The sequence below is a fragment of the Chrysochloris asiatica genome, unplaced genomic scaffold, assembly GCF_000296735.1.
Source record: "Chrysochloris asiatica unplaced genomic scaffold, ChrAsi1.0 scaffold00015, whole genome shotgun sequence".
Lineage (NCBI taxonomy): Eukaryota > Metazoa > Chordata > Mammalia > Afrosoricida > Chrysochloridae > Chrysochloris > Chrysochloris asiatica.
The window spans coordinates 14,741,738-14,754,158 of record NW_006408533.1 but is presented as its reverse complement, the minus strand read 5'-3'; the positions used below and the strand labels follow the sequence as shown (position 1 = coordinate 14,754,158).

The 12,421-nt window shown below is 41.9% G+C and overlaps 1 protein-coding gene across 1 annotated transcript in view; it reads right to left on the bottom strand.

Moving 5' to 3' along the window:
* Positions 1-12,421, bottom strand: part of ASXL3 (additional sex combs like 3 (Drosophila)) — a 213,655-nt gene that overhangs the window by 739 nt on the left and 200,495 nt on the right. Inside the window, exons 10-11 of the mRNA XM_006835133.1 lie at positions 6,363-8,304; positions 3-3,026 (exon numbers count right to left, since the gene is read on the bottom strand). Coding sequence (XP_006835196.1) covers positions 3-3,026; positions 6,363-8,304 — 4,966 coding nt within the window. The remainder of the gene's footprint in view (positions 1-2; positions 3,027-6,362; positions 8,305-12,421) is intronic.

Here is a 12,421-nt window from a genome sequence, read left to right as displayed (position 1 = left end):
GGTGGAGGTGGTGGAGGTGGAGGAAGCGCTAGTGCTTTGCTTGGCATTGTATGTGTAGTACCCCCCACATCATCACCTTCTTTGATGGGTATATTGGGGGATAGCATGTTGCCTAACCTAAGCTGGTGAGGGGCTGAAGAAACAGCGACCTCTCCCAATCCCTTCTGTTCAAGATGTCTATTGAAGGCAAATGCATTACAGCCTGCTGGGCTCTTGGAAGAGGCCTGTAACAGAGCTGCAGTTGGCATGGGGCCCCTTGCAGCCATAGGCATTTGGTAAAACTGCTGTCTGTGTGAGGTAGCAGCTTCTGGGTGGAAGCTGCCGTTCTTGTCAACGTGAAACAGGTTCTGCTGGAAGCTACAGGAGGGGAGCAGTCGCTTCTGCTGTTTGACCTCAGGGCTGTGGGCCATTCGGTTCTGCATGGAGTGCTTGTTCAGCCACTCCTGTTTAAAGGGCTGGCTGTGCCCTAGCTGGTTCATGCTGGAGCCGATAACACAAGGCACCCCTTTGACATCGGGGTCCCCTAACAGTTTCCCTGCTTCACATTTAACTTGTGTGTGGTCCCCAACAGTCCTGGCCACTCTCTTTTTGGGGTGGTTTTCTCGCTTTCTCATTTGGAGTGGTGCAAGGGTCCCTGCCAAGTAGCCCTTACCATCTGGATTTGGAGAGCTGGATGGCATCTCCACAATGCTCCTCTCTGGCGCTGCTTTGCCCACTGAGGTAGTTTGAAGAGGCAAAGGAAGCCTGTTAATTTCGAGCTTGGCTCCCAGTCTGGGCTGCGGCAACACTTTTTCCAAAGGCAGGTTGCCCTGTAGTAACTGAGTCACCAGTGGGTTGTTAGCCTCCACAGAAGACAGACGGCAGCCTGAGCTCCCTGTACTCGGAACCCTTTTCAGGGTGTCTGTCGCCAAGGAAATTGCCTCTTCCATGGGACTGGCGGTGGAAGCCTTTGAGTTCTGCGGTTGTTGTACGCTAGAGGTTACCTCTGTTGCTGGAGAAGGTAGCTCAGCTCCAGGGAACTCTTCTGTGTCCATTCTAAAGCCTTTGTCCACTTCAGGAGCTTCAGATTTCACAGGGAGTGTGACATTTGTTATAAGATTTCTGGGGTGAAGTTCTGGCACGTGGGAGTAGTTGGCATGCTCGGTTTTGATAGTCTTTGGGCAACTCGGTTCTAGATATTCTTTCTGCTTACTTGACCCCAAGTGGCTACCCAGAGGCTGTCCTGTGTTCCTCATTCCATCATCATTCCAGCAAATCCGGTTACCTGGGTTATATTGATTACTACAGCTTGTGTCTGTTTCACTTTTGAAAGTAGTTGGGCCAAGTGCCTGCTCAGCAAAGCTGTGACTAGGTGCAGGCACCTCATTCAGTTTATCTGGTATAACTAGGGGTAATTCTTGGAGACCTGTGCAGGAGGCCTGCAGGGCTTTACAGTCTGCTTCAGAAGCAGCAATGAAACTGGAGCCATGAGCTACACTTTCATTTGCAACTGGTTCCGGCCTACTAATAACTGACACCTGGGGGCATGCCAGGGACTGTATGGGTGCGTCTGTCCTCACTAACCTACTCTGGAGATCCAGGCTGGTTTCTGCACTTTCAGTGGAGACTGTCAGAGACAAGCTGGAGGTTAGCGTGGTGCTGTGGTCCACAATGACTTTGCATGGAATTGATCGGTTGATGGCTGCTGGTGCAAAGCCACCGGGTGGTTGCTGAGGTTTTCCAGAATGATCCGCTCTGGTCCGAGGCCCTGCATTTTTGTCTACACTTTCAGCATTTGCGTTGGGAGGATTATCGTAAGAGTTTATTGTGAACACGTTGCCAGTAAACATTGCAATGGGCTGGCGTGCAACCAGAGAGTCTGTGACTGCTACCGAGTCACTGCAGCTCAGGGCTGCCCTCACAGTGGTCCCCATGGAAATGGTGGCCTGATCTTCACTCCCAGGCAGGGCCATCTTCTCAGAAGGAAATCGGTTATTTATTCCTGCTGGGGGAATCAAGACAGAGCTCGTGGAGAGATGGTTTGGCAAATTTCCAACGGATGGAGTTGGCACGGAGGTGTATGGACTGGTGACTAAGTTGCTGGCACTGTTGCTTGCTATCAGCAACTGCTTATCATCCACGGAGCTGGGGATGCTTGAACTCTCTGTAGCAATCGGAAGGGGAGTGTTTTCAATACATTTTGGTATAATGGCTATGCATGGAGTGTCAGCTGCCTGAATGGTTTTTAACATGCTCATATTACAAGCAGAAATGGTTGTGTTGACACTGTCGACAGGCATTAGAACAGATGATTTGTCAACAGGACCTACAAAGGGATGTTCTGTAATTGCTCCCGACATAGTAGTGCTGCAGACAGACACAGGGACAGGATTTTTATTAAAAAGCCCAGGCACACTGCTGCTTTCAGAAGAGGTAGATGAAACAAGTTTCTCAGGTAAATGTGGCATGGGGATATTTTCATCAGAACTCTGCCCAGATAAGTCAGTGGCCGTTTCTGGGACTTTAGGCAGGTTAAGTGACTGCTGTAATACAGTGGTAGCCTCCCGGAGGTGAGCTGACTTGTTAGGAGACCTGCAGTTCGGATTGACAATGATGACACCAGTTGAAGCTTCGATTTTTGTGTCTGGAGTTGAAGACACTTCTAAGTTTGGAGGCCCTTCCTTGGAGTTGAGCGGAGACAACCAAGCCTCTTTAGTGGTCTGGAAGAGGTGGGCTCGGGCTTGATGCTTGGCGAAGAGCTTAGCCTTTGTCTGTTCTTTGATATGTGCTAGGGTTCTGGCTTTTCCACCTTCTCCTGGGCTCCCCATGGCTCCAGAGACGATGCTGGCGGCGGCAGCTACAGCAGCTGCAGCCGCGGCTTCTCGCTGAGCCCTTGCTTGTTGAGCACGGGCCTTGATGTCTGCAAGGGTCCTGGCTCCTGTATTCCTCCCCCCACTAACGGCAGTGCCAGTGGATGCTCGAGACTCGGGCTTAGAGATAGGCTGGCTCTTGATAATAAAAGGTGGTCCAATTTTGGAAAGCTGGATCTAAAAGAAGGGGAGAGTAAAAAGATTTAGTGTTTCATACATAATTACCAAGAGGTATATAGAGTAGGATAATACCTTGACAATGCCTGCAATGACTAATATTGTGGAAAAAATGACACCTAAATCCCTGAAGGAGCTCTAGAGGATAAAGCAAGAGTAAATGTAGTAGCACAAGTGTGAAAATCAAGATTTCAATCTATAAAAACCTCAGTCAGTCACCTCATTTGGCAGGGAAATGCTGACTCCTTTTGATGCCTCATAGAAAAGGAAACAAAGATAATGCTTCTTAAAATGAAGATAACTAAAAAGACTTAGTGATCCTTAGTTTTTAAATTATTATTCTTGTTGATTCAAAACACTGGGACCCTAATGCAACTTGACTTTGACCTAACTTTCTTTGGTCCAAAGAAAAAAGCCCTGGCCAACAAGTCAGGAAGTTAGAATTCTCATTTTTGCTTTACGCAAAAGGGTTCTGTGAACCTTCTTAAACACTGTGTACCTCAGTTTCTCCAATAACTGAGCTAAGCCAGGGACTGTTACTTACTTTTTGTGTGTTCCCACAGCACATTGCACGCTGCCTTACATACACAATAGAAGTTTGTAAACTCAGTTGTAAAATAAAACGAGTTCTTTCCGGTCTATTTCCTTCGCAGAGCTATTATGAAGATGAAATTAGACTCTGTTTGTAACAGTGCTCTCCTTTCCAAAAGGTTGTTGTTTTCATAAAGCAAGAGTGTTCCCTGGTGTTCTGCCCCTAAGATAAAGTATGGGCTGTCCAGTTTCATTTGGAATTTATAATCCATAATGTGCTAAATTAAGTAAACGACCCAATCCACACTGTTTAATTAATTGTGCAAATTAAGACACCCCACCCCCAGTGATGCTCATAGAACTCAAGGCCAAACTTATGAGATCTCACAACCAAATCAAGTCCCGTGGCGGGATGCTCTAGTCACAAAGAACAATGAGCTGTATGTAGATTTGTAGAGCTGAGAGGGATCTGATTAAGCCCCTCATTTTACAGTAAAAAAAAATCCCAAAAAACAATTTACAGAGATAAAATTGTCTAGCCCGGGGTTATGGTGCAGCACTGTAGGCTATGCACTGGACCACAAGGTTGGTTTGAACCCCAATGTCAGCGGTTCAGACTCACCAGCTGCTCCTTGGAAACCCTATATAGGATAGTTATGAGTCAGAACCAACTCAACATCATTTAACAACAAGAAGTCCAGGGTCATAACACAATTGGGTGCTGTTTAGATGTACTATGATTTCTTTAATCCCTGGGTAAAACTTTCACTACAGAATTTATATCTCTCCTTTGAATACATACATATTTACAATATAGCCACCTAACACACACTAAAAGATTGGGTCAATTTAGAATTGTACTTAGAGACTCTGATGGATGTAATGAGCTATTCTCATTGTCAAACTGCTTGAGCTGCCTCTCTTCTAATCCCAAACCTTTCCAGGTTAATTTAGCAAGGGGGCTTGATTTTCCCCTTTAAAGAAAACCCTTAGTCTACAAAGTTAAAACATTTCAAAAAATTGAAACTAGTTATAATCAAACAAGAACGTACAAAACAAGCAAACACCAAATTTGCTTATAGTCTGTATCTCTCTCCTACTACCTATCACCTATCAATATCTGTCTGTCTATCTTTCTATCATCTACTTGTGGTGTCGTGATGACCTCATGTCTTTTCTACCCATAGTCTGTAACTTCCACCAAACAACGTTTCTGCTCTGCTGGGTCTATGTAAGAGAAGGTGAGAGAAGATGCTGAAGGGATGGCATGATTCAGCTGTAAATGTTAGCAGAGTTCACTGAAATCAGAAAAACTTGAAGCTACAGTATGGGTGTAAAATATGCCATGTTAGAAGCAGGAGGGGGGAAATCTTACTACCATGTTAGATGAGCCAGAAGTGGAACTTGTCCTCTGGACCTTGAGATCCCTGTGCATTGAATTTCCTTGACCCAGGGACAGAAAAATACAGCACTGAAGGAGTGTCAGAGGAGCAGCAGAATCAAGAACTAGAGCAGAAGACAACATGGAGATTCCCAGCCTAAGCACAGCTGAGTGACTTCTGGCGGGAGATTTGCTTGCAGAAAGGAGTGCCTCCAGGGCCTTACTTGATGGAGCTAGGTTTGCTGACCCATGGAGCTCTGACGCTTATGGTGGAATGGTTGTCCTATGGACGTTTAACAGAAGCTGACAGGAACAACTGTGCCCTGAGCATTTTCTGATCTTTTAGTGGCACCTGTTAACTTTCCTAATAAACCCCATATTGTCTAGGAGTTCTCTGTGACCACTGCAATGAATTATCGAACCAAGCTGAACAGAGCGCTTTGGGAGGAATGGTTGGTACTTCACATTTTTTATACTATCTATCAAAGTCAGTTTGAACTGCAAGTTTGGCAATTCAAACTCACCAGTCGCTCCTCAGAAACCCTATACAGGGTCGCTATGGGACAGAACCGACTCAACAGCACTTGAAAATACCATCATCTACCTTTAAATAAACTGCATATAAGCTTGAAATTTAGTTCTTAAAAAAAAAAAATCAGCCTGGTATATTTAAAGATATTTATTAAAAGCATACAAATATTTTTCTTTCCATTGCTTTTGAAATTAGAATGTATTATAAGAGCCCTGGTGTGGCACAGTGGGTTAATGCACTGGACTGCAAAGTCAGTTTGAACCACAAGGTCAGCAGTTGAAGCTCACCAGTAGCTCCTTGGAAACCCTATACAGGATGGCTATGGGTCGGAACAATGACTCGAGACTGGCACTTAACAACATTTTATTAAACAGAGTAACTATGGCCATGCTCTTACAATTTAATCTCGCAGAGATCAAGTATCTCCTCAAAAAGTTGATTCCAGAGCATACCAAAATGACGAAAAAATAATTAAGAAAAATAAAGCTTGACTATGTTTAGGCTCCTACACCAACCCTATAATGCAATAATACATTTTGAGTCTAGAACAAAATAAATGGACTCAGACAAAAGCATTATCTGGAATCCACAGTACCTCGGTGTCCTGAAGCTCCTTCAGTCCCTATTAAACTCTCTTTAAATATTTTTCAGCACTCGCTGATGTTTTACTGTATGTATCTAATCTTCTTATATGAGCTCAATGTACAGCCTTTAAAAGAAGCAATAAGTTATTAGGCTGCATGTTGCTAGAATTAGATTACAAACAAGCACATACATCTGGAAGATTGACTTTACTACTGAAAAGTTCAGTAACTAGTCCTATAAATAATAATGCATCTAATAGAAAAAGCTTATCTATCAAATACAAATAGCACTTTACTTATCGCCATACCTTGAGAGGTGGGACCCTGGGTTCTTCTCTTGGAGGCTGTTCTTTCTCAGGTGGACTGCTGGATGGTACATTGCGGGTTGACTGATCATCTTCTATCCTAGCTCTTTTTTCCTTACAGATTCCAAAGCTGTGCTGCTCTGCAGTTTTCCTCTTTGATATTTCTGATTCTCTTTCATTTCTTATCCCATCAGGTGACATGGAGGGCTCTGATGACTTGGAAGTATGTGAGGTCTCCAATCGATTCTGTGTGCTTCCTTGCTTATGCGTTCTGTTTCTAGGGCCTTCTGAAAATGAAGCCTTGTCCACTAATGAAGGATACTGCTTGTCCTGTAATTTAGCTGATGGAAGCTCACTTCCTTTCCTCTCAGTCTCCTCAGAAAAGGCAGATAATTCCAAAGGGGAGGACACTGCCTTCTTATCTATTCTTTGTAGGACACTATGATTTTTCACTTTGATGATTTCTGGAGAAGGAAGTTCTTCATTTGGAGGGTAGGATTTCTCAGGTTCAGCATGGGATTTACAAGGCTGCTGATTCATGGTCTTATTGTGTAATTCTTCAAGTGGAAAGGCATCAGGAACAACGGAAGAAGAACCCATTTTGATAGCTTCAGGAGCATTCGACAGAGTCTTCTGCTGAGAGAGAAGGCTCTCTCCTAGGGGTCTGACTGGGGTAGAAGCTTCATCTTTTTGTGAAGAGTGTGGTTCTTCTGGCATGGAAGGTGACTTTCTTGGTTGATGCAACATTCTTTCACTCAGAGAAGAATTAGTAGTTGGAGAGGTTTCGGAAGGAAGCGATAAATTGGATACGAACGTGGTCTCAGATGTGAGAAGCATGGAAGACACTGAAGAAGTTTCTGATGTCAAAGGTAAATCAGACATTGGTGATGTCTCTGATGTTAAAGGTAAGTTTGATACAGGGGATGCTTCTGATGTTAAAGGCAAGTTGGACATAAGAGACGCTTCTGATATTTCCGGTGAAGTGGATAATGGAGATATTTCTGACATCAAAGATGCATGGAGATTTTCATCAGTGGGCTTTCTCTGATTATATGTGTCTGTATTTTCAGTGCTGGACACCTCAGAACAGAATGCGGTCTCAAGGGAGGCTGGAGTACATGATTCTTCGCAAGTGGATTGTGTTTCTCCACTTGGGGATGTCAGGCTGGGACAGGCACCTTCTGGGCTCTCAGAAGAGAAGGATGTTTCAGATACGCAAGCATTTTCAGAAAGCTGTTCATCGGGATCACTCTGCAACTCCATATCTACAGAAATTGCTTCATTTGGAAACTGGCCTTCTAAAGATGACCCTGTTGGTAATTTTGGAGTATTGGTCTCTAGTGCAGTTTCTGGCTCCCTATGTTCTATGACTTGAGTCACAGAAGTGGAAGGTACAAGAGAGTCACAGACTTCTATTTGATCAATAACAACGGACATTTCTTCCTGGGGGGATTCTGATTTCTCTTCCACCTTAATTTCTATGTGAGGCAAAGTTTCTAAAACATCATTCATCACGACACAGGATTCTAAGTTATCTTCAGGCGGTGAGATGTGGGGCTCTGCATGGGAACTGTTTGCAGTTTCAGACTCCTCAGAAAACTCAGGCATTGTCTTATGATCTTCATCCTGGCATTCACAGATGCTTGTCTCTACCTCTTCTGCAATTTCCTCCTGAATCACAGATTCTTCAGGAATCAAGATATCCTCTGATTCAGATTCTGCCATTCCATCTTTAGCTGGAATCTCTACCATAGGACAAAGTGTGGCACAGAGCTCAGGCTCTGGGGAAACTGGATTTTTCATGCTTTTTGACTCTTGTTCTTCCAAAGATGTCTGTGCAGAAGAACTCATAAGACTAGAGGTCCCACATGAGGAACTGCTTTCAGCTGCATCATTGTTTTGTCCAGAAGTGAGCTTCAAAGATTCCTCTCTTGACATGCCCAACCTGAGCAAAATTAAATACAGTTATTGTTTAATCACAAATCAAGAAAGGTACAACTTGCATCTCTCACAAATAACCTTCAATAAGAGTACATGTATTGCATTCATTTTATAATCAGTAAGTAGCAAGTTTAATTTATGTAAACTAGTTATGATGACTTAACTTCTATGATTACATATGCCTCTACTACTTTTACAACCATAAACAAAATCAGTTCTACTTTTGGTTACAAAAGGAGATTGTTTTTATTTTGTAAGCAAGGAAACATGAGCCTTACCAAGTGACAGTAAAAGGACTAAGTAAAATTACTTTAAATTGGTTAAGCAAGCCAAGGTTTTTGTGTTCACTTTTGTCAGTTTTGAGAAATTAACTGTTAACATGGTAACATTCCATAAATATGGAAAGCTACAGACTGCAAATATTTAGAAAATATGGACTGAAAAACAAAAGAACATATAAGCCATTGCTGTTAAGTCACTTCCAGCACTTCCAAAATGGGAAGTTATACTGCAAAGATTTAGAAAACATGGCAAGAAAAACAAAAGAATATATATCCCAGACTCTGGGTTCTACAAAGGAAAAAATGGCATCAGGATTGGAGGAAGACTCATTAACAACCTGTGATATGCAAATGATACAACCTTGCTTGCTGAAAGTGAAGAGAACTTAAAACATTTACTGATGAAGATCAAAGAGCACAGCCTTCAGTCTGGATTACATCTCAATGTCAAGAAAACAGTAATCCTCACCACTGGACCAATAAACAACATTCTTATCAATGGAGAAAAGATTGAAGTTGTCAAGGACTTCATTCTTCTTGGATCAACTATCAACACTCGTGGAAGCAGCAGTCAAGAGATCAGACAATGTATTGCATTAGGCAAATCTGCTGCACAAGACCTTTTTCAAGTGTTGAAGAGCAAAGATGTCAGCTTGAGGACTAAGGTGCGTCTGACCCAAGACATGGTATTTTCAATAACCTCATATGCATGCGAAAGCTGGACAGTGAATAAGGAAGACCGTAGAAGAACTGATACTTTTGAGTTATGGTGTGGAGGAGAATATTGAAAGTGCCATGGGCTGCCAAAAGAACCAATAGATCCACTTTGGAAGAAGTGCAGCCAGAGTGCTCCTTGGAGGCCAAGATGGCTAAACTTAAGTCTCTCATACTTCGGGCATATTGTCAGGAGGGACTAGTCTGGAGAAGGATATCATGTTTAGTAAGGTGGAGGGTCAGAGAGAAAGAGGAAGACCCCCAGAGAGATGGATTGGCAAAGTGACAGCATCAATGGGCTCAAGCTTGGTAACAGTAGTGAGGTTGGCCCAGGACCGGGCAGTGTTTTGTTCTGTTGTGCATAAGGTCGCTATGAATCGGTACTGACTCGATGGCACCTAATAACAACTGTCAGTTCTGACTCAGAGTGTCCCTACAGGACAAGGCAGACTTGTCCCATAAGGCTTCCAAGGTTGAATATCTTTAGGAAAGCAGTCTGCCACAACTTTCTTCAGAGGAGCAGCTGGTGGGTTTCAACCACTGACTTTCAGTTAGCTGCTGAGTGTTTTAAATACTGTACCACTAGGCCTCCTCAAAAGAAGGTCTTATACCTAAAATTTCACAAAAGTCAAAAAAGTAGAAAGATCCTGATATAGAAAATTATATCCTAGGGGCCACCAAAAAGTGTGTGGAACAATGGAATTGAAAAGGTAATGGAAGTTTTCCATGAATTTTTTGAAGTGCCCTCACAGGGTTCAGAGGATGCAGCTTGCCCAAGTAATTGAGAAGAATTAAAAATGAAAGTGTTAAAAAATGCTGATACTGAAAGGACTTCAAAAATTAAGCTCTCAAAACAACAACAACAACAAAATTAAGCTCTCTTAAGGAGTCCTGATAATGTAATGGATTAAGAGCTAGTCTGCTAATAGCAAGGTCAGCAGTTCAAATCTATCAGCTACTCCTTAGGAGAAAGATGAGGCTTTCTGCTCCTGTAAAGATTTACAGCCTCAGAAAACCCTGTACAGGGGTTGCTATGAGTCAGAAATGACTCCATGGAACTCTACCACCACTCACGCAAAGCAACCTAAAAAGCACTACTCAAATACCTAATTTTTAACATCCAAGTGTCTAACCTAAGGCAAAACAAAAATTTCAATAATGAATGTCTGGGTTCATGAGAGCTGATTTTACCAACTTAATTCTGTGTGAGATTTTTGACTATGAAGATATCCACATGAATATTTTTAAACAAGAAAAAAGAGGGGGGGAAAAAAAAAGAAGAAGAAAGAATCAATATACCCTAGTGTTCAGGTCAGAGGGCAAAGCTCATCTGAGGTATAATCAAGGTTATTGTAAATCAATATTTCTTTTGTACTAAGTTCAGCTTAAACATCAGATGGCAGTGATATATGTTGTCCTAACTGAAGTTAAATTAGAGCACAGGCCATGAAAATACTACGAAGAAAGGACAATTTCAGAGACAGAAATTCACTTAAGTGAAGAAATTCACTTATAATGCTAATGATACAGGGAAATGACTCAGTACTATCTACTCTAACCTTTCATTAGATAAAATCCTCAAAATGAAGGGGAAATAAAATTGAGCACATTCTTCGGATATTTGATAATCGCCTAATTTACTAAAAATCAAAAGATTCTGAAAACATGGAAGATACTGCCTTCATAATTAGTCTTTTTCCTCCAACTTTCGCTAAGATGAATTTATCACCACTCATCTGTCAGTTGGAAGCAAAGAGGAAGGATACGGACTGTTTGACGATGCTGGAGATCTCATGATACAATTTTACAAGACCAATGACTTTTCTTCATTGCAAATACCTTTTGTTGGACAACATAAATAACAACTATACACGTGAACCTCAGCAGATGGATTACACAGGAGTCAAGCTGGTTACATCTGTGGGAAGAGACTGCTGACAAGCTCAATATCACCAGCCAAAACAAGATCAGGAGCCAACTGTAGAACAGACAATCAATTGCTCATATGCAAGTTCAAGCTGACGCTGAAGAAAATTAAAACAAATCCATGAAAGTCCAAATATGATCTTGAATGCATTTCACCTAAATTCTGAAACTACCTCAGAAACAGATCTGACTCAAATGATCAACACTGAGTTAACATATACACGTATGTGGGTACTGTCTATTACCCTAAACAGTAACAACAACATAATAAACAGTGTGGCTCTGTAGGATAAGTGCTGGACTGTTAATCACAAGATCCGCAGTTCAGACCCACCAGTCACTCCTTTGAAACTCTATAAAGAGTCACTATGAGTTGCAACCAACTCAATAACACTTAATAACAACAACATTGTATCATACATAAGCAGAGTAAACCAATAAAGTAATAATAAGTATTTCAAATAAATACATGCCAAAGTCTTGGGAAAACTCAGAACAATTAAAAGGCACAGGGTTTCATTGTCACATTAAAGTTTTCTGGCACTAAGAAAAAAAATCCTCAAACATGAGGGAAATGAAGGTAATCTAGGCTTAACAAAATCTGAAGAACAGTGGATGAAATGTCAAAATTTCATCTGTCATCCAATACTTAATAAAACATAGAAAAGGACAAGAGAGAAGCCCACTGATGTAAGAAAAAATAAACTTTATTGATAAAGCACTATTTCATTATTTTCTTGAAGAACCTTTTGCATTCAGAGCATGGTGGCAGTGACAGGGAACCATGTTTACTCATCATTTACTCCAGAGCCAGGGTCCTAACATTTCATTAGAAAAAAATCCCCAAATTGACTTCTGGGTTGAATTATTTAATTGTGATTTGGGTAATAGTTTCAAGAGCAAATCTATTTTCATTCAGGAACTCCTACCCCTTTGTTTTGTAATCCCCATTTTCATTTGTCCTTCTTTCCTATCCCTGCCTGTCTTCTGAACTGTTTCAGGACAAATGCTGTCCTTTTGATCTTGAATGGTTGATTATTCTAAGGTATATGTACCTCCTCCATAGTGTTATGGTTCTCTTTATTGACCTGGCTATTGCTTGGCTGGATAGGGTTGAGTTTAGTTACAGGCTGAAAGCATAATTAATGAAGGGTCATCATTTCAGGGGTTCCACCAGCCTCTGTTTGAACAGTGAGTCTG